At 36.8% G+C, this 23,373-nt stretch overlaps 1 protein-coding gene and 1 long non-coding RNA gene across 2 annotated transcripts; one reads left to right on the top strand and one right to left on the bottom strand.

Annotated features, from left to right (window-relative positions):
* Window positions 1–9,228: 9,228 nt before the first annotated feature.
* LOC131225537 (uncharacterized) lies at window positions 9,229–10,095 on the top strand. Its single transcript, XM_058221075.1, has 2 exons — window positions 9,229–9,549; window positions 9,677–10,095. The coding sequence occupies exons 1-2, from the start codon at window positions 9,237–9,239 to the stop codon at window positions 9,841–9,843; spliced, it is 480 nt and encodes a 159-aa protein (XP_058077058.1). The 5' UTR covers window positions 9,229–9,236; the 3' UTR covers window positions 9,844–10,095.
* A 912-nt stretch (window positions 10,096–11,007) lies between these two features.
* Window positions 11,008–12,437, bottom strand: LOC131225867 (uncharacterized). Its single transcript, XR_009161594.1, has 3 exons — window positions 11,899–12,437; window positions 11,525–11,581; window positions 11,008–11,195 (listed from the first exon to the last, which is right to left on the bottom strand). It is a non-coding gene; the product is annotated as an uncharacterized LOC131225867 (long non-coding RNA).
* Window positions 12,438–23,373: the final 10,936 nt, after the last annotated feature.

Below are 23,373 nucleotides of genomic sequence, written 5' to 3'. Positions count from 1 at the left end.
GCTAACATAAATACATCAACTGTGTAGCTGGTGTGTGGTACACCAGCCAATCCATTTCCCATTCTAGGAATGTCCCAAAAAAAAAAAAAAAAAAACAAAACAAATACAATTTCAGGCACACCACACATGAAACAATGGTTATTGAACACCCATCATTAAAAACTTACTATGCACTACCTTAATGTTTATTTGCCATCGAAACTGCTCGTGAGGCCCGGAGGACCTGAATGAAAGGAAAAAAAATAAATATCAGCTTGATCCAAAACTTTTGTAGCCCACAATAGTTTTCAATGGTTAATAATTATTGTTTTTTTTTTTTTTTCACCCACAGCAGGTTTTTAATGTTTAATAACCACTGTTTGTGTGATGTGGTCTACCTAAAAATTGAATTGCATTCATTTTTTTTTACCTGTATATACCCTACTCAATATGAGAGACATCTACTCGCCATCTTGACAACGCCTCCATGAGACTGACGATCAAGGGAGCTCCAAGCATACCAGATCATCCACTCAAAAGGTTTTTCAAAACTGATGTAACCTCAATCGTACCAATATCAAAACTATACAAGGCTCGAGGCCCCAGATGCCCAAATGCCTTAACAAGAATGGGTCCTTAGGTCCAAAAACGATTGACGGTTGACAATCTGAAAGGGTCGATAGTAAACATGCTTAATTGGGGCACATCTCCCAGCTCCAACAGTAGTAGGGGCCGCCTAAATTTAATCTGGGCATACCCTCGACACCTGCTAATTACAACTATCAGGTCTAATCAGCCCAAAAGTGGGCCAAGCAGAGCAGATCTCAATCGTACATCATAATGAACATGATCTTCGAATTATTTATACAATAGTTGGGGCCTAAAAATAACAAAAACTATCAGGCGGTCATTGAATAACCGCCTGTTTTCTAAAAGCCTCCTATAGGCCTGCACTTTGACGCTCTATCCCGACAGCAGCTACAACGGCAGCCTATATACTTAATAAGTGGTCATTCCTTTGTTCGTCTATATATACGATGTTACAACCATCACTCCAGGGGGCGTGAAGAAATGAAGTCTCGGGATGTATTAGCGGGTGTATTAGTGATGGTAAAGTGATGTCTCGAGATGTATTAGCGGGTGTATTAGTGATGGTAAAGTGATTATTAAGGTTTAATTCCAAGACTTTGGACTTGTAAGTGCAACAACCGAGGTGTGTTCAAATTCAATGGAACCAGCTCAAGTAATGGTTAATTATTGAATGTGGAACCCTGGTCCTTTCTAATTCGACCTGATTGCTCGTGTATCTTGATCTGTATCATTGACAGACCATACGTTGCACCCTTGTGCACCTAGCATACACACACCCAAGTGATTTGAGTTGGATGCCTTCAAAACCTCTGTCATTTCAACCGTGTCGTCGCTATGGTTGAAATAGCGAAAATGGTCAATCCAATACCCGAGCAGAAAATTATGGCCATTTGATCAAAACCCTATAAATCTACAATTTGCATGTGACCCACCTATTGTGGAGGCCCACCTGAGTGGGCCATGCCCAACATGATCTCTCAAGCATTGTCCCTCATTTATTAAGTTTTTCCCCTCTCCCAAGCGCCATTATTACACTTTCCTTTTCCCATGCAAGCATTCATTTCGTTTTTGAATTTTCAAAGCAAAGCATTGATTTCTTCTTTGAGAACTCCACCTAACATTCATTTCATTTTCCTTGAAAACCCATAACCGTAATGGTCAGCCCTACTCCCACATTCCTACTTCTCTCCCCTCCATTTTCTCCCTCGCGAAAAAAGAAAAAGAAAAAAAAGAAAAAGGGAAAAAAGTAAAGAGAGATGAGAGAGACACCCCCCATGGTTGCCCAATCCCCCTAGTTGTCCCAACCTTCTTCGAGTCTTCCTTTCTCCTTCCTTCACCCAATGCCGCCTCCAAGAGAGAGCTGAGAGAGTGTAACACCCCGTACATTTCAATACTCGGGTGCTACCATGAAAACATATTTTAGTATAAACACAAATCTAGTTCATTTGAATGTTCACACATTTTAGCCTAGATCTAACCATTGAGAGTAATCTTCATCCATAGATAGAGTTGTACACGAGCCAAACTAGCTCGAAAAGCTCGCTTGGCTTGACTTGGCTCGAACGACGACTTGAGGCAAGCCAAGCTTCATATGACCCAGATTGTTTTGAAAACAAGCCGAGTTCGATCATAGTGGATATTAACTCAACTCAGCTTGAAGCTCGAGCTCGAGCTCGAGCTCGGCTTGACTCGACTCGAATAGATATATTATATTTTAAAATAATAATAATAATAATAAAGCTAAAACTTAAGCCCTACCCTATATGTCCGTCCCTTTCTTACCCTTTCCCTTCCTTACCCAACCCGCATGCACCCGAGCTCTCTCTCTCTCTCTCTCTCTCTCTCTCTCTCTCTCTCTCTCTCTCTCTCTCCACTTGGCCACTCCGCAGAGCTCGACTCGTCTTAGCCGTACCACCTGCACCCAGCCACTCTCTCTCAGCACCGACAATAAGTTATCTCTATAGCTTTATCTAATATTGCATGTGGGTTGGGTTAGTTGGGTCGGGTGGCTAGGTTGAGTCGATGTCGATTAGGTCAGGTTGCTGGGTTGAATCGGGGGTGGGTTGGGTGCTGGGTTGGGTCGGGTAGGGAGTAGGCTCAACTCGACTCGATGTAAGATCACCTCAACTCGATCCACTAGCTCGCCTCGAGCTCAACTCGAAAGGTATGGCATACAAGCCAGGCTCCAATGGTAAGCTTGAGGCCGAACACAAGCTCTAGGAGACCCTGGACAAGTCAAGCCAAGCTTGGCCCACTTCGACTCGACTCGGCTCGATGTACAGCCCTATCCATAGATCAAGTCATCCAATCATTGATTGAAGAGAATTACCATTGATCTTCACCTAAGTAGATTATGAAATCATGTGTGCCACTTAAATTGAAATTTTAAGGTCATTGAACCCCTGCCCTTAAATCTAGACAAATCTAAATGACCTAATAGTGGATAGCCATGATTTTAGTGCTTTAAGTAAAATTGACCATTAATATGAAGAATGAACTATTCATTTACTCAAGTTGTAATTGCAGGGCAATTTGGCTGCTCAATTGAACTCATTACAAATATCGAACTCGAAATAACAAATGTAAAAGTAGGTTTAGACTATTCAATCATTCCTAACCAGCAAATCAAAATCAACATACCTACGTCAATCCATAACAAATCGAAACCATTCATTCACTTGTTGGACCACCTGAAATCATGATCTATACACATCTAATTCAAACCCCAAGCTCATCAAACAGTGGATTTAGAGAGGTTACAACAATAACATTTTTCCCATTGTTTCTGATCTATGGCCTGCCGTTCATTAGGTTCTTGACTTCATGTGTGACAATTTAACACTTAATTACTCAACGTATCTCGAAAGCAACAATTAAGGTATATCTAGGGTAGTTAGGGGATGTTTAGAAACATTCTGATCATATCGGAAAGTGGTCCAACCATTACCGTTTCGGTAATTGCCAGTTAGACTCACCAAATAAAGAATTATAGTTCTCCTAAGCTTTTGATCTACCTCATTCTTAGAAAGGAATTCTAATTAAAGTTGTCGAGGATAATAGATAGAGTGCATTTGTCAAATACATCTATGTGGATCCCACTTTGGGCATGCATGTGCACAACCCGTGCATACCGGCGGTGCACTGAGCTCATGGACTCGGTCAATCGGGTTTGACCTAATAAATTTCGAAAAGGAAGGATTCTTCTTCCCTTTTTCATTTCCCGCCTGCAACCATTTAAAACGAACTGCTTCTGTTTGATTGAGATGGGCCCCACCTCCACTACCCTACTTGGAAATCCAAACCATCCATCTGATGGGGCACCCAATTCCAAACCAAAAACCATGACTTTCCAGAAATAGAGAGAACTTCTCTCCCTTTCTCTCGTTTCCTCGCCAGCATTGGTTTCAAACTGACGAACGGTGTTTGCATCAATTGTGGCCCACCACTTAGATCGTCTTGGATGATCTAAACCGTCCATCATTTAGGCCATGAAGTTTCGAAGGAACCCCGTAACTTACGCATTTAGTTGCTCATGTGCTTGTGCACAATCTCAGGCGAAAGAAGAGTTGCGTGCGGTGTATTTCTGGAAACGAAAACTGTTTTCTCCTTGCCACACTGGCAATCCATGTGAGGAGGAATCCTCCAATCTCAGCCCTCCATTTAGACAAATCTCGACCCTCCAGTTGGTATAATCATAGCCCTTCGAGCTAGGTTTTCCTTCATGGAAGCAGGAATCTACTATCGGGAGAAAACAATCGTCGTTGGACACCTAGCTCCGCATGTTGAATCCTAATCGTGTTTTTCTCATCCAACAACCTAGGAGAGTTAGGTTTTGCTATAAGGAGGGAGAGAAAACGACTCTTTTCTATCCCTTGCAAGAAAACCCGAGAAAACACGCCACCATCCTCCAAGCTCGAACCCATCAAGAGAACATCAATGGAGTTTCCTTTCCTCGCTCCTACAAGCTCCCTTGGACAGGTCCTGACCACCCAAAAGCAACATTTCAAAGAAATGAGCCTCGGAGTGGGATCCGTCATTGCCACCCACTTCGTCTTCATCAACAAACCTAGCTTAGCCAATCTTTTGTTTTTTGTATAGCTGGGATGAAAAGAATGGAGGAGAAGCAGGAGACACTATAACAAAAAAGGGAAATTGTGGCTAAAAAGGTAAAAAACTGAGGCTAAAGCCATTAGCCTCAGTTTTACCTCAATTATCCAAACTAAGGCTGGAACTCCTGTGGCTAAAGGCTTTAGCCTCGGTTTTACCAACCGAGGCTAAAACAACTTTTATAACCTTGGTTCCTCAAGTGAAGCTAAAAGAACCTTTTTAGCTTCAGTTGCCTCAAAATGAGGCTAAATCAAAATTTTAGCCTCCATTATTTCCAACTGAGACTAAATCCAAATTTTAGCCTTGATTGCCTCCAACCGAAGCTAAATTTATTTTTAACCTCGGTTCTCAACAACAGAGGCTAAAGCCTTTAGCCACGGGAATTGTAGTCTTGGTTTAGGTAACCGAGGCAAAACTGAGACTAAAGATGGATTTAGCCTCTATTGGCATCAACTGAGGCTAAATTTAGTTTTTAACCTCGGTTCTCAACAACTGAGGCTAAATTCAGTTTTTAACATCGGTTGATGTCAATCGAGACTAAATAAATCTTTGGTCTGGGTTTCTATCATCCGAAGCTAACAATATCATAATCAACCGATGATCAAACCTGTACATGTTTCAGCCATTTAACATTCAACATAAAACAACCAGCACAATACTAATAAAATAGTTAACAGACTATTTAAAGTTTTCAAAATAAACTACAAATGAATATGAACTAGCTGGAGACTGCCAGTGTTGTCATGCGCAATCACATATGCGCATATTTTTGGGGAGATCGCATATGCGGTAGTGGCATATGCGATCCCTGCACATATGCGATCGCAAATGCCACATGTGCCAGCATATGCGATCGCATATGCGATGTATGTGATCGCACGCTGCATATACGATCGCATAGTGGCCAACGGTCATATTTCTGACTGTTTTTTTTAATCCGGATTTTTTCTCTATGATATGTATTCTAAGCATTCCTACATGTAAAAAAAGAGAGCTCAAACTCTCTCTCTATTCTCTATTTCTCTTACTACATCCTCTCTTACATATTTCTAATTCTAACTTCTAAGCACTCTACAATCTGTAAGTGCTATAGTTTATATCCCTGTCTGTTGTCAAATTTGTGGTGCCAAAATCACTATTATATATAACTTGTATAAGTGAAGCTCTCTCAAGGATCAACATTCATAAACAAGCAAAGCTCACAAGTACAAGGATCAATCTTGAATGCAAGAACTGCTCACAAGACAAGACTCAAGCTGCAAGACTTCAAGAAGAGTACAAGGCAGTTTGTAAAGAACTCAAGACACTTTCAAGATTGAGCTACATCAAGATTTCAAGATTGAACTACATCAAGACTTCAAGGCTCATACTTCAAGGTCACTAGTTCCTAATGTTTCAATGTCCTTACTTCATGGTTGAGGTTTGATTGACCATAGGTTGACCTTAGAAGTAGGTCATTTTAGATGTATAAGTCGAATGTTATTTTACATAAGTTTGGTCTGTTCTTCGACTGGTCCTAGGCCTTCTTCGACTAGTCCTAGAGTTGCTTCGACCAGTCTAAGAAATTCCTCGACCAGTCGTGAGTTTGTTACAAAAATCGGATAATTTCTGTTAGGCTTCGACTAGTCCAGGAATCTGTTCGACTAGTCGAAGGAACAGTGTCGACTGCATCTTCGATCAGTCGAAAATCTTCGACTCAAAATCCAGTGATATTTTTCAGGTTCTTCGACCAGTCGAAGGAGACCTACAACCAGTCGAAGGTGACCTACGACCAGTCGAAGGAGACCTTCGACTAGTCGTAGAACGGTCAAAGCTTATCGTGCCTGATTTTTCAAATATCTGTTATTGTTTCGACTAGTCGAAGAGCTCCCTAGACCAGTCGAAGACGCAATCTGCTCACCTATAAATAGTGCACGAATCTCAGAAGAAATCATTGAATTAATTAATCCATTCAAGCCAATCTTCGTCGAACTTCTGAGAGATAATTCTGTGCTCCATCTAAGCTAAGTGTGCTTATTTAATATTCTTTTTCCTTAGCTTTATTTAATTGATTTTATTTCTGCTATTCCAATCTAATTTGATAAGAGGAATTGTTATTCCCTTTCTTTAGAATCAAAATCAATTAAGGCAAGCCCTATTTGGTTTAATTTAAAATCTATTAGAATTAGAACCATTGTAATTGAGTACTGGACATTGAACTTGGACATTCAATCATCTACTCTGATTTGGTTCTACCGGGCTGCTACAACGAAGGAGATAATCAGGTATTTTACATTTAATTGTAAATTCCTTTCTGTTTTGGTTTCTTTCAAGATTTGCCAGAAAAATCTTTTTGTATTGGTTATCTGAGGAGAGCCAGAAAAACTCAGAAGTGGAGTTTTTTTAATTGTGTAAGCCCACAGACAAAAACACAATTGTAAAGGTTTTGGGTGAACCTGGGAAAACCTATTTTGTTAGTGAACGCTAATATCCCATGTGTAAGGATATTAGGAGTGGAGTAGCATTCTGTGTGGCTATTATTTAACAGTTGGTGAACACACAGGCGAACCACTATAATCCCTTGTGTTGTGGTTGAATGATTTATACTTCTGATCTTTAATTATTCTTTTGTGGGATGTATGTATGGTGGTGAATGTTGTAATCATTTAATTCAAGCATTGTGAGATTTTTGTAATAGTTTAGAATTTATTTTCTGCTATTCCTTTATCAGCTTGATATTCAATTTTCTTTAAAAGTTGTTCCAGCAAGGTTACCCTGCCATTTTTATGGTGTATGGCTGTCCCTAGAACAATACATTTGTGATTACAATTTATTTCAATTCAGTTTGTATTTATTTCTGTATTCCTCTTTGGTTTGAGATTTGATACAAAGATCTTTCTAGAAATAAGGTTGTCTTACCATAAACTCTGGTTTTTGGTGTAAGGTTGTCCTTAGAACAACATTTGTATCAACCTCTCAAGATCTGAATTTTGAGGTTATTTTACTTTCTTGCATTGTGATTTATTTTGGCTATCATATTCTTTTTAATTCCGCTGTTATAAGTTTTATTTGGCATTGTCCTATTCACCCCCCCCCCCCCTCTAGGACATATAGCTAGGCCTTTTCACAATCTACATCCACTCCTCTCCATCCATATTCCATTTCCATATTTCTTTTCTTTTCTTTCAACTTTCAAGAATCAAGGAAGGGTACAAGAATCAAGAATCAAAAATCCAAGATACATGATACATCCATATTCAAGAATCAAGATTCAAGAGTCAAGACTCCTCTCCAATCTCCATCCACTAAATTGATTGAACTCTCTTTCTAGTTTTTACTTTCTAGTTCAATCAAGGGAACATGCATAACATCACTCTCTCTTTCTATCTCTCTTTCTTTCTTTCTCATTTTCATTTAGAGTTTCATATTTCATAATATCCAAGTTCTAAGTTTTCTAAGTTCTAATTTCTAACTTCTAAGTTTCTAATTCTAACAACTTCCATCATTTTTTTTTCTTAGTCTGTTTGTTAATTGATTTGTTACTTTGTTAGTTGTTAGTTGTTACAACTTATAAGTTTGAAGTTACAACTTACAAGTGACAAGTTACAACTTACAACTTACATCTTACAACTTACAAGTTACAAGTACAAGTTACAAACTTAAGAATTCAAGATCAATACTCAAGTCAAGGGGCAAAGGTGAAGAGATGACAACTTAGACAAGAATTTGAAAGTTGAAAGTTGGAAGTTGGAACCTTTTTTAGATTTGTAATTTTAATTTTGTTTGTGTGTAAATCTCTTTCTCTTTCTCTCCTTTTCTTTCTACAAGTGTAACTCAACTCTCTCTCTTTTTCTCATTTTCTTTTCCCTCTTCTTCTCCCTTTCTACAAGTGTAAGTGTGTAACTCAACTCTCTCTCTCTCCCTCTTCTTCTCCCTTTTCTACAAATGTAAGTGTGTTAGTGTGTGTGTGTAAGTGTAACTCTCTCTCTCTCTCTCTCTCTCTCTCTCTCTCTCTCTCTCTCTCTCTCTCTCTCCCATCTCTTTAGGCTCTTTACTCTTACTTACTCTCTTAGATTGCACTTCTTAGTTCTTAGTCTCTTACTTTACTTTAGTTTTCTTTTTATTTGTAGTTTACTTTTTAGTTTCTAGTTAGTAGCTAGCTAGTTACTTTTTAGTACTAGGTCTAAGATACTAGCAAGTGGCAATCAATAATACACACACCACCATCCACCATCATAATGTCTTCTTCCCAATCTTCCTCTTTGAAGCCTAAGTCAAATGACCCGGGTTGGAAGTATGGGCCAGGGCACTACCGTAGTGCTACTGAAAAGACTCACATAGTATGTGAGTTATATGGGTATGTGAGTTCCGGTGGCATTGCAAAGCTCAAGCAACACCTTGCACATTTACCGAGGTCAAATGCAAAAGCATGCGACAAAATTACTCCAGAAATTCGAAAGGAGATCATGGAGTATATGGAAAAATAATCAAGAAAGAAATGCGATAGTGCCCTATGTTAGGAGGAATATCTGGAACAAGATGCACTAACTATAGAGATGGAAAGGGCGAAAAATAAGATCATGGACCATTTTAACTGTAGAGACCGTAATTACAAGCCAATTTTAGATATTATAGATAAAAGATGGGGCAGCCAAATGTCATCCCCATTATATTCGGCTGCTTACATCCTTAACCCTGCCTGTTTATTCGCTTCTGCTGATCCAGCAGAAACACTAACTATGCATATGGTTAGATTTATTGATGCCTTGGAAAGAATGATTCCAGATAGAGGAGAACAGGACAAGATCTCAACTTTGCTGGACTTCTACACAAAAAGTGAAGGGATATTCTCAAGGGATATCGTAATAAGACATCGGACAATGAAATTACCCAGTAAGTACTTCTATGAATGAATGTTAATGTACTGTCAATTGTGCACTGAACTCTTATAAAAAGTTTTTCTACAAAGTGTCTCTAAGATACTAAGACTCTAACTTATACTTAAAACTGTTTTTCTCAGTTGACTGGTGGGCTGCTTATGTAGTGGACCCGAACAGGAAGGATCCAGCTCTAAAGAAGTTGGCTATGAAGATTCTTGGACTCACATGTTCTGTCAATGGTTGCGAGCGCAATTGGAGCACATTCGAGGCGGTAAGTTTATACTGTTTAGTAATTGTTTTTTTATAAACTTTAATTTTTTAGTGGCCTAAGCTAAATTAATTACCTAAATAGCTAATACCAAATGCGTTTTCTTTCTTGCGGATTCATACCAAGAAAAGGAATCGCCTTGAGCAAAAAAAGCTCAACGACTTGGTTTTCGTTCAATACAATTAAAAATTGCGAGAACGATTTCAAAGTAGGAAAGAAAAGCTCAGTTTCTTTAACCCTATCTACTTAGATGTGTTGGATGCAGATAACGAGTGGCTCGTAGAGACGGAGGACCCGGTATTTCCTAGAGAGGAACTGACATGGGCATAAGTTGAAGATGCCGCATACAGATCGACACCAGATGAAGGTACCACTCGAAGGCGAAGGACGAGGGGGAGCCGGGGGGCGAATAGTAGCCGTCAACCCATTAATGAGATTGAGGAGAATGAAGAAGGATACTGTGATAATGATGATTAAGCTGAAGATCATCCACCATTGGATGTTGATGAAGTATTAGTATGTATAGATAATGAAGAAACGGAAGAAGAAGAAGTGTATATGGAAGAAGGAGATGACTCGAATGATGATGATGATGGTGGTGGTGGTGGTGGACCTGGTGGTGATATGCCACAATGGCTACTAGATCAATGTATATGATTATTGATTATTGATTAGATAAATAATAAATACATAACTTCTTAATTTTGTATAATATTTACCAAGTCTAAGTGTGTTGATGTTGATGTTGTTGATTGTTGATAACTTGATACATTATATATCATGTAGTGTTGAATGTTGAATATGGACATTTCATATTTCATATTTGTTAAATGTAAAATGTTAATTGTTAAGAAGTTAACTATATTGTAATTTGTAAATGTATCATTATCATATGTATGTAAATTGGTTTTATTTTATTTTTACTTAAATTAAATGTATTTCATGTCCCAATGACATAATAATTTATTTTGATTTTTCTAATTTTTTTTCTGATTTTTCTGATTTTTTTTTGAAAAAATGTGAAAAATAAAATAAAAATGCGACCGCATATCCGATTGTGCGATCGCATATGCGCACACGCATATGCAATCGCACACGATCGCATATGTTATTTGACAACATTGGAGACTAAGACTGAAAATAGCCTCATGCAGCCAAACAACTGAAACCATACATCAGCTGAGACTAAAAAATAGCTGTAGCATCTACTCGGCATATCACAACCACAAAACAGAAGATGAGACCAGCAGACAATAGGGCAGGCATCTTTGATGCTCTACGACATCTACGAACCACAACAGAAGCCTCTATTGATTATATAAACTTCACCACAACTGTCATTTTTGTCAATTTCCGCAACAGAATCCTCTCGCATCACCACACTGTAATATCTGAAAGAAGCAACGGGACAACCTAAACTGTTAAGAGAAAACTGTGCATATATACAAATAGGAACCTCAACAAAGTGTGCATTTTCCTAAGGCTAAGAAACACACACGCACACAAGCACACAGAAGCCATATGATTCCTAATATTCCAAGGGCCTTCTAACAACAATAAGAATTGGACAATTTGAACATGTTCATCCATAAAAAGAAGCCAAAACTGCTTGAACTTTCATAACATTATAAAAAATAGAAGCACTTGTGTAATTCCAAAGCAAACTACAAGTATTTATTGAAGAAGAAGAAGAAGAAGAAGAAGAAGAAGAAGGATTAACCGGATATCATAACAGAACCTGAAATTGCAAGGTAACTTCCACTATGGTAGAACTCCACTGCAAAATCAATCATTCAGGTGTCACATATTTTTTCTACATATATGAGAGTTCAAACATAACAGGTGTGACACTACACTTCCTATTTATCATTCACGTGCTTTTATCTCTACTCCCAGTGTAGTTCCATTTTCTTCAATTAGATTTACTGCACATGCTTCAAGTTTAAATTGAAATTGTGTCTTCTAAATATTTAACCCCCTTATCTACCTCTGTAATCACAAAGAAAGTTGGGTGGTATGCACAACTGATATTAAGCCATAAAACCTGATTTCTGATAATAGAATAAAATCAGCAAAAGTTGGAGAATTAATTACATATTCCAAGATCCAGGCCCCTTTCACAAAGGATCGCAACACCAACACTCTTAGCTTCTTCATCCAACTTTGACATGGTATCACTAACATAGCTGGCAGTGACAAGATGCTTTTTAAGCTACAGTAGGCATAGTTGTCAAATGCGATCGCATATGTGCATAATGTGGATTGAATCGCATATGCCATGATGGCATATGCGATCTTGGTAAGTATGCCATGGCATACTTTTATATGTGACCAATATGCGATCACATACTGCATATGCGATCACTTATTTCCCAATAGCCAAAGTGGAAGCAATTTTTTTATTTTTTATTTTTCAATTTGGAGAACTTTTGCCTATACATAGGCACTCATATCCCCTCCAATTTCACTATTCTTTACTCCAAATTTCTAAATCTCTTACTCTCTCTCTCTCTCTCTTACTCTAATCTCTCTACAATTATTTCAAGTATGTTTATTTTTTATATTTTATAAGTTGCGCTTACTTTTTGTAAATTAAGTTGTAAGTTATAACTTGGAAGTTGTTTCAAGTTATTCATTTATCAATAAAATTTTTGTATTTGAAGTTTATAATAATTAGTTCTCTTTTAATGTAGCTTGATTGTTTTGTTAAAATTTATATAATATAATATAAATGGATAACTTGAAACAACTTCTTTGTTTGAAGTTATCAATAAAATTTATATAATATAATAAAATTTTATTATATAATATAATATAATAAAATTTATATATTATATAATATAATATAATTTCTTTGTTTAAAGTTATCCACCTTCGTCACCAGATTCATCCTTCGGTTCTCTTTTTACTGATTCAATTGCAAGAGAACTCTTAGCTGACTCCGAGCTGGATGTGTCCAAAAAATGGTCATTCACCTCTGCTGAATCGGATGGTGGAGATCCCTTCCCACCGTCCTCATTCACGGATGCATGAAGTTTTTTCAGACGCTTTTTATGATCCGATTTGTATGGGATTCTCAACCGCTTATAAAATACTGCAAGACTTTTAAGAAACTTTGATGGTTTACTTGTGCCTGCTTTAACATCATGTTGTCTTGGAGGTGGATGTTGTTGTCTGGTACTTCTTGATCTGGATGTCATTTACAAGCTTTCTTTAACGGCCTCTTTATAATCTCGTTTTTCTTGTTCCCTTAAAATTCTCTCTTGTTCTTCTTTTCTACTAATTGTGGAAGGCCTGGAACCATAGCCAGAAGCAGTTCCTCTGCTTAACCCTTCTTCATTTATAATATGCCTACTTCTATATATTCTTTGGTTAGTTGTATTGGTTGTAGTTGTAGGGTGAAGGGTGTAGGAAGTCTTCGTATTTGAGTCGAGAATGACTCTAAATAAATCTCGGACTTCCTGTGGAGATTTGCTACATGGTGCGGTGTCTCCTCTCCGACAAGCCAAATGTAATTTAAGTCGATTTGTTTTGTTGACAAACTATTTTCCACACAACTTACATTTCAACTTGATCTTTCCATCTTAGGAGTAGACTTAGACTCAATAATCTCAAATATCTGTCGATGCATCATCTTCCGATGACATATCTAATGTATATCTGGTTAGCTTAGGGCAAAAAAAAGAAGGTTAAAGTCATGAATGAACGCAATTACCCAACAATATAATAAGAGATTTAAACAATATTATCTAATTGAATAGTACTAATGAAAAAGTGAATATTCATCCACCCATAAGCCATAACCATAATATTACAATGTAACTGTCAAAATAAAATTACAAATAATATGATATAACAGAAATAGAAGGCATCAAAATCATATTGTAGCTGCAAGTACTGTCCCATCTATCTTGTCACTCTCCTCTTCATCAAACTCTTCATCAACAGAGTTCTCTTTCCCCCACATTGGACGCAGCCAATCCTAAGTACAAATGAGCGCTTCAACCGATTCAGGTGTAAGTGAGCTTCTATACTTATTTATGACCCTACTCCCCGTACTAAAAGTAAATTCTTAAGCCACAGTTGAAATTGGAATTGATAATATGTCGCATGCCATTAATGAGAACACAGGGTACTGTAAATTACTAGATCTCGTCCTCCACTACAAAATATCAAAATCATCACCTTTGAATTTAACAACTAAAAGATCCTCCTTGAGATAGTCTTCAAGTTCTGATCTAGGCATCTGTATTTGAATCCCTTTCCGCTGTGCATAGTAAGATATGAAATCATCTGCCGTGTTTTCTTGCAATTCATCAACTACAGAACTAGAACCCACATGAGGGGATTGTTCTTTTGCGGCGCACACATACAAATTGTACAATTCACTCACTACATCAGAAATCTTTTCGGCCTCAGCAGCACCCATCACACCATACACCTTACTACATATGAAGTCAACCATAATCATCTTGTATTGGGGATCAAGAACGACCGCAATAGCCATTACCAAACTACACTCAGACCAATACTTATCAAACTTTACCTTCATACCCATGGTCATTAAGTGTAAAAAGTCTTGTCCACTACTGCTTTTGTGCAAGGCATCTTTTATCTTCTAAAGTTCAGGCATAAATATATTTGTTATTGGATACTTGCTGCCCAAAAATTTCTTCGTGCTATTGTAAAAAATAAAAAGGAACTTATGAACTGATTTAGCTCTTGACCAATCATCTTCAGAAGGCAGCCAAACATACGCACTATCACGCTCCGCATAGTGAGAGAATGCAGGTATCAAATCTATCGCTGAATCCAACATTTAAAAAGTTGAATTCCAACGTGTCGTGACATCTAACTTCATCGTTCTCTGAGTTGATAAATTCAACCGCTTCACGATCTCATTCCTTGCATGTAATCGTGAAGGTGACCCCGTATATACTTCACACTCTCTCTTATGTTCTCGATCGTGGGATCGATTGTTTTAAGGTCACCTTGTATAATCAATTTTAGGATGTGGGCATAACACCTAACATGAAATATCTTTCCACCAAAATACAGGTCACTAGTGGCCCTAAATTGGCTATGCAAATTCGTTATCACGGTATCATTTGCAGAGGCATTGTCTAGAGTAATCGTGGAGATCTTCTTCTCAATTTCTCACTCTATAAGACATCTGTATATGAATCATCAAACCACTATAAGGAGGGGCAAGATAATGAAAGTTTATTATTCTCTTACAAAGCCTCCATTCGACATCAGCGTAGTGAGCAGTTAGGGACATATACCCCTTTCGTTGATTGGATGCCGTCCACAAATCTGATGTCAGGCTAATTCAGGAAATCGTTTCCAACTCTCCTTTCAACTTGACCTTCTCGTTTCATACATCTTCATACACACCCTCTTGATTGTTGTACGAGAGACCTTCTCGTATTTGAGGTTAAGGCATCTGGCTAGTCCAACAAAAGAAAGACTCTCTACCATCTGAAATGGTCTTTCATCTGTAATAATTAACTTAGTCATCAACTCATTCATCAGCTCTTTGTCATATTATAGATGGACACTGGCGGACCCACTGCAGATTGTGAAAATGAAAGTGTTTGTTACCTTGACGCACTTCTCACTTTTTTATAATACTTTGAAATATGTTTCTTCAACGTTGTGGTCAAACCATCTGATATCTTAGCGTACTAACTCTTGCAGTAGTTGCATCGTATCTTCACTTGGTTGTTCTTCAGGATTACTTCTTCAAAATCATCCCACACTGCCAACCTCTTTTTTATTTTTCTCGCAACATGTGACTGTGTGGTACTAGTATCAATAACGTCGATGGGCACCTCTTCATGTTCAAGACCTAATCCTTCATCTTCAAGAATCATCATATTAATGTAATACATATTAAGCTAACTATATACAATGCACAATAATGAGAAAAGCGAAGATGGAATGCAGAATACAAAATCAAATACAAAGAAAGCTAATTAAAGAGAATATAAATGAGCACTAGATAGCTTAAGAATATCACTAACTTATCTCTCAGAGTGGCATATTGATTTAGCTTGAATCGAATATAAAACTCTGAAATTCATCCTCTATTTATAGGTGAAGAAATCGCACTCTTAACTAGTCCTGAGGTCGGTACGACTGGTCGTAGGACCAACAGATTTTTAAAATTTTGAGCACGATAGGATAAAGCCGTTCCATGACTGGTCGTAGGCTCTGCTCGACCGGTCGAGTCTTATCTATGACTGTTCGTGTGGAACCATTTTTAGTTGCTGGACTTTAAGTCGAGGCTACAGGATTGGTCGAGCACTGTTCACACGACCGGTCGAACAGTCTTCAGGATTGGTCGAGGCTTTAACAAAAATTCTCAAAAATCAGTAACAAACTTAGGACTTGTCGAGGAATTCTTGGACTGGTAGAGCCAGTGCTAGGACTAGTCAAACATAGTCCAAGACTAGTCGAGAAACAGTCAATGCACTTATAAAGTGACTCAATTTAAATTATGTATTCAAAATAACCTACCATATGGTCAATCTAGGGTCATTCAAACCTTATCCATGATGTATGAACATTGAAACTTCTTTTCCTTTCAGTCGATAAATGTTCTTTGAAGTTCATAATGCTTGAGATCTTGTCATTCGTAGAAGCTTGAACTCCAGACTTTTGAAGCTTGAATTTGTGACATATTGAAGCTTGAGCTTGAGGATCAAAGTATAGAAACTTTTTCTTAACTTGTATGAAGCCTTGAAAAACTTAAACTTTTGAAGCTTGAAAGCTTGAATTCACACTTGATGTTATACTTGAACATGAACAAGTAATCTTGCATTTGAAGATCTTGAAGTAAAGACCATTGTCCTTGCACTGTCTTGAATATATTGATGCGCTACACAAGACACAGATTCCAAGAGGTTTTGGCACTACAAAATTTGACACTTATAGGAGTTAGAAACCATAGCACTTACAATCTACCCCTTTGTCAAATTTGTGACAAAGCACACTTTATAATAATATAAGCATTATACGCACAATGAATCATGCACCAGTTATCAATATAAACTAGTCAACCTGGTTAAAGAATCATGCACCAGTTATAAATAGGTTGCATTAATTAATTCGCATCATACTCCCCCTTACTTACTCCTCCCCTTTACACAAAGAAGACTGCATGTCCACAATCCACATGCCATATATCACAAACACCATATATCAAGCATGAAAAAATTCTCCCCCCTTTTGTCACAATATGACAAAGGAAAAAACCAATAATGAAATAAGATAGATAAACTAGGAAGAATAAGATGAGCAATGAGGAAAAATGGATCAAGATAGTTAAGACAATAAATTCATAAGCAAGTAATGTTCAAGCATAATCAACCAACATCAACAGAGTTCAACCAAATTCAATCCCACAAACCGAAAGAAAGCTAAGTATCATAAGAGTTATTACAAGCCATATGAGAAAACACTAATCAGATCCCGAAGGAGTAGGTATGGTAGGATCAAGTTTATGAAGTCCCTTGTTCTTGCGCTTAAGATATTTGCGCATATATTTGAATTGCAAATCATGAGATACATTCATATTCTCTACCTTCTCCTCAAGTGAGCGCAACCACGCATCAAAGTTAGATGGCTGATAGTCAGGATCATCTGCTGAATCAGACTCGATTTCATCAAAAATATCATCCATGTTTATGTCATCTGAAGGTAAATCACCTTCTTCTTCATTCACTGCATCGGCTCATTCAACACCCCACATTGACTTGGCCTACGGCCAACCTCAGATTCATTTTGTTTATATTGGAGTTGTTGAAGATTAGATGTTGAACGGGAGCCTCTCCAACAGACATAGGCACTAATAAATGGGTGGCTAACATAGTCATCAGATAAGCAAAATGGATATCACTGTGTCCAGGATGAAGACGAAATTGTATGATGCAATGACAGATTAAAGAAGGAAGACATACATAAGTACCAGAGATGATGGAATGAAGAATCCAAACCATGAAAGTAGTGAGTTCGGTTTTGTGACTAGAATGAGGATAAACATTAGAAATGAATATCTTGTGAAGGATTCTGTATCTGGGTAACAAATACTTTGAAATAATCGCATTTTCATTAGTACTCCATTGCACATCTATATTGCGCAATTCTCTAGTAAGCATACGTTTTTCTGATTCAGATGGTTTAGCAACTAAAGTGTTAATGGGAATACCTTCGTCATTAACAGGTATGTCTATTAGACCAGAGATCAAATGTCAGTCTATTTCAACTGGACCTTCTCTAGTAGCAATAATAAATGTTAGATTTTCAGTTGAAAAATTAGAAATACATGCATATACAGCTTGCGTAATGGACCGGTATGCCGGCACACCCCAATGTAGAATGTTATCCCATCCTACAGATTGGAGAAGAGGAATGATTTCAAACGGAGCTAGATGTTCAACATGAACAGGTCGTTCAACTATAATATTGCGCAACCTTATATCCCTCATATAGGAGGGATCATCTTCGGGTGATCGAAAGTGGCGCACTGTGATAAGTGTCGATTTAGAAGATGAAGGACCACGAGAACTTTTCTTTTTGCCTCTACCTTCCATTTGCAACTAAGAAATCAAGGAACCAAGTTGTTACATAAGAAGTAGAGTGGGTTTTCTCAAGATCAGATTTTGGAGAAGAAAACCCCAAAAATCTCAATGAAACAAGAAATAAATCACACCAAAGATGGAAAAGGAGTGATATGAACTTGAATCTACAAGGAAAATGGAAATAAAGCATTAACCTTGAAGAACTAGGAGTTGGGTTCGACCGGTCGACCTAAGACCCGTTGAAGAAGAAGCCCAAAATGAAGAAAAAGGGAATTTCCCCCCAAATAAAGGCCAAACCCGCAATCCACGACTGGTCGAGTATGTACTCAATTGGTCGTGCATAGTAAAAAATGTATAATTTTCATAACAGTTGAAAATTTAAACATATAAAATATCAAATATATATACATTATGATACAAAAATGCATGAATAATCAATTCAAATAGCACTTACCAAGATTAAATTTTAATTTAGAAAACCTGCTTTTGTCGAGCGGTTTCGTGAAAATGTTAACAAGTTGAGTCTCGGTTGGAATGTATTCTAAAGAAATTGTCTTTTCTTCCACTAATTCACGGATATGGTGATATCTAATGTCAATGTGCTTGGTTTATGAATGCTGGATTAGATTTTTAGAAATATTAATTATAGTGGAATTATCACAATATAAAACCATAGAATCTTGTGCAATTCCATAATCGCTTAACATCCTTTTCATCCATACAAGCTGAGTACATGCATTACCTACTACAATGTATTCAGCCTCAGCAGTTGAGAGCGATACAGAACTTTGTTTCTTACTTTTCTAAGAAATTAAACAGTTCCCAACATAGAAACAACCACCACTAGTTGATTTCCTATCATCAATGTTACAAGCCCAATCAGCATCAGTGTAACCAGCTAATTAAACACTAGTATCATGTGGATACCAAAAACCCAAATTTGTAAAGCTTGCGACATATCGCATAATCCACTTAACAACAGTTAAATGTGACTCTTTAGGATCAGATTAATATCTAGCACAAATTCCTACGCTAAATGCAATATCAGGACAACTCGCAGTTAAATATAGCAAACTACCTATTATACTGCGATATAATTTAAGATCCACTCTCTTACCTGTAGAGTCCTTTGAGAGTTTTAAAGTCGTACTCATAGGAGTATCAAAAATTTTCCCATTCTCAAATCTGAACTTTTTAACTAAGTTCAGAGCATATTTGGTTTGAGAAATAAAGAAACCATCAGGTTGCTGTTTAACTTGCAACCCTAGGAAATAATTCAATTCCCCAACCATGCTCATTTCGAACTTAGATTTCATAAGATCTGCAAACTCAACAGTCATGTTAGCATAGGTAGATCTATAAATAATATCATCAACATAAATTTGTACTATTAAAATATGATCATTATGTTTTTTAACAAACAGAGTCTTATCAACACTTCCCATTAAAAAATTATGACTTTGCAAAAACTTAGTCAACTTTTTATCCCATGCCCTGGGAGCTTGTTTTAAACCGTAGAGAGCCTTTTTTAGGTGATATACATGAGCAACATTCTTAGGGTCTTCAAAACCTGTTGGTTGTTCAATATACACTTCTTCATACAAATCGCCATTTAAGAAAGAACTCTTTACATCCATTTGGTATATTTTGAACTTTTTAAAGCATGCAATGGATATAAATAGTCTGATTGATTCAAGACGAGCTACTGGAGCAAAGGTCTCATCATAATTAATGCCTTCAATTTGAGGATACTCTTTTACAACTAGCTTAGCCTTGTTTCTAATGATATTACCAAGTTTATCAGATTTATTTTTGAAAATCCATTTAGTTTCAATAATGTGTTTATCTTTAGGTCTTAGAACTAAGTACCAACATCATTTCTAATAAATTGATTTAGCTCTTCTTGCATCATAACTATCTAGTTTTCGTCAGTACGAGCTTCTTTTACATTAGCCGGTTCTATCTGAGATGTAAAGAACACGTAATTCCACATATCTTCTAGTTGTCTACAAGTGCGCACACCAGTGAGAGGATTTTCAAGAATCTGATTAGTTGGATGATCTTTAATAGTCCTCAGTTCAGAGCTATTTTGACTTGATGAAGAAATTAGTTTATTAATTAGAAGCACTTCATCATTTTCTGAACATGAGACAGGTGTATTCAAGTGATTGTCAATAACTACATTAATAGACTCTTGAATAACACCAGTCCTCTTATTAATAACCCGATACGCTCGACTATTCAGAGCATACCCTAAAAATATTCCTTCATTACTTTTGGTGTCAAACTTACCCAGATTTTCTCGGTCACGTAAAATGTAGCACTTGTTGCCAAAAACTTGAAGGTATTTGACAGTAGGCTTCTTATTAAACCACATTTCGTAAGCCGTTTTACCATTTGATTTTCTAGTATAAACACGATTAATTATATAACATGCAGTATTTACGGCTTCAGCCCAGATATTTTTAGGGAGCTTCATACTATTTAACATTACATTTGCCATTTCTTGAAGCACTCTATTTTTTCTTTCTACTATACCATTTTATTGTGGTGTTTTGGGCACAGAAAATTTAGGTGATATTCCCTGATCACTGTAAAACTTCTTAAAACCACTATTCTCAAATTCTGATCCATGATCACTATGGATCTTACAGACTTGAGACTCTTTTTCAGTTTGGATACGTCTAAGTACCATTTTTTACTTCATCGAGAGTTTCTGATTTGTCTCTTAGGAAGACTACCCAAGTATATCTGGTAAAGTCATTAACAATTACCAGTATGTACTTCTTACCACCTCGACTCTTCATTCTAGTTGGTCCAATAAGATCCATATGGAGGAGTTCGAGCAGTTTAGATGTGGTATTGGAGTCCACCTTTTTGTGAGTACTCCTAGTTTATTTGCCAATCTGGTATTTACCACATATTTTTATCTATTTTCTGTATTTTGGATAAGCCTCTTACTAACTCTCTTTTGCTCAATCTATACAAGTTGCGGTAGTGTACATGTCTGAGGTGTTTATGCCATAACTCGGTCTCATCGGTACAGACCATGTAACATGATAGATTAGATGAGCTAGAATCACTTACAATGTAGTAGTTTTCAGAAGTTCTGTGACCAATTAATTTTACAGAACCATTTTTATTTAAAATTTCACACCCTAGGTTGGTAATTTTTACGTTATGATTATTATCGCATATTTGAGAGATGCTTAATAAGTTGTGTTTTAACCTTTCTACATATAAAATATTCTTAAATAAAGGAAGGTTAAAAAGTTGGACGTACCTTGGCTAACAATCCTGCAGTTGCTACCATCACCGAATGTGATTGAACCATTAGTCATATCTTTGAGGTTGGTAAAATAGACCCTTGTCGCCTGTCATGTGTCTGGAGCAACCACTATCTAGGTACCACTTTGAATGGATTAAAGCTTTGAAAGCATGTGGGAAACCAAGCAGGTAACCTTAGGAACCCATTTCATTACAGTTTTGGGTTTAGGAGTATAGTTGGTCTTCTTATGTTTGTAGTTGATGTAAGACCGACCCACTGAGTTAGATTTTAACAGCTCCTTAAATAAATCAACAATTTTATCAGCTAAAGGATTACGATTTTGATTTTTATGGTTGATATGGTTGCTTTTAGGTTTTAAGGATTGAAAAGTTTTACCATTTTTAGGATAATTTTCATTTAGGCTTTTCCCTTTTAAGTTTGAAGACTTTCCTTTTACAAACTTAGGAGGAGTATTCTTATGTTTGGGAGGAATACTTTTGTCATGGCCCAATCCAGATTGGTCGCCACATTTTTTGGATCCAGATAATAGTTTTTCTAACTTAGGATCACCTTGGGCATACCTCCATGTGTCTTTTAAACTTAAAAGTAAAGAGACTTCAAGTTTTAGTTTTTCATTTTCAGATTTTAATTTTTCAACTTGGGAGTTTTTGAAATTTAAGTCGCACTTAGTTTTTTCAAAACAATCTGAAATGTGAGATTTTTCTAAAATAAGAGAATCAAAATTTTCTTTAAGTTTTGAAAACTTCTCTTTTTGAAGTTTAAGTTTAACAACAATTTTACAACTCTCCTTGTAAAGGGCATTATAAGCATCTTGAAGATCCTCTTCATTTTCATGATCACTATTCAAATTTTCTTCACTAGTTGAATCATCATGATCTGAAAAAGTGAACTTGGCTAGAGTCATAAGGGCTTTGACTTAATTACCTGACTCGGTTTCAGAATCTTCTGATTTAAAAGAGGCTTCAGAGCTAGAAGATTCATCCCAAGTAGCCAACATACCTTTCTTTTTAGGTTTGTCCTTTTTAGGACACTTGTTTGCTAGATGCCCATATTCATGACAGTTGTAATTGACTATCTTTTAAAGATTTTCAGGTTTTAGATTTTGATCTTTTCTTTTCATTAGGTTTTTGAAAATCAATCCTCTTTTACTTTTGAAAATCTTATAAAAATTTTTAGCTAAAAGGGCCATTTCATCTTCAGAATTTTCTAAATCAAAATTACTATTTTCTTGAGAAATACATTTAAAAGATTTAAGGGTGATAGATTTACCTTTAGGAGCTTTAAAAGTTAACTCATTGGTTTGTAATGACCCAACTGATTTTCTAGCCTCATGTTATCCGTATCACGAAGTTCTTGAATCGTAGTCACCTTTGAATTGAACTGTTCAGGGAGTGAGCGTAGTATCTTTGCACAGACTTTACTTTCTGAGATTTTATCACCGAGACCCCACATAGAGTTCACAATGTCATTCAATCTTGTATAGAAGTCCATGATGGTTTTATTTTCTTCTATACGTATTTCCTCAAATTTGGTTGTGAGGGTTTGGACTTTAGATTTCTTGATGATTGTTGTTCCCTCATGTGTCATTTCTAAAATATCCCAGGCTTACTCTGTAGTATCACAGGATATAATTCTTTTGAATTCATTCGGTGATACTGCGCAAGTTATGGCATTTAAAGCCTTTGCATTGGCACT

Source organism: Magnolia sinica, chromosome 14 (genome assembly GCF_029962835.1).
Source record: "Magnolia sinica isolate HGM2019 chromosome 14, MsV1, whole genome shotgun sequence".
Classification (NCBI taxonomy): Eukaryota; Viridiplantae; Streptophyta; class Magnoliopsida; order Magnoliales; family Magnoliaceae; genus Magnolia; species Magnolia sinica.
Note: the sequence above shows the minus strand (reverse complement) of the source record. Positions and strands in the feature narration are given on the sequence as shown.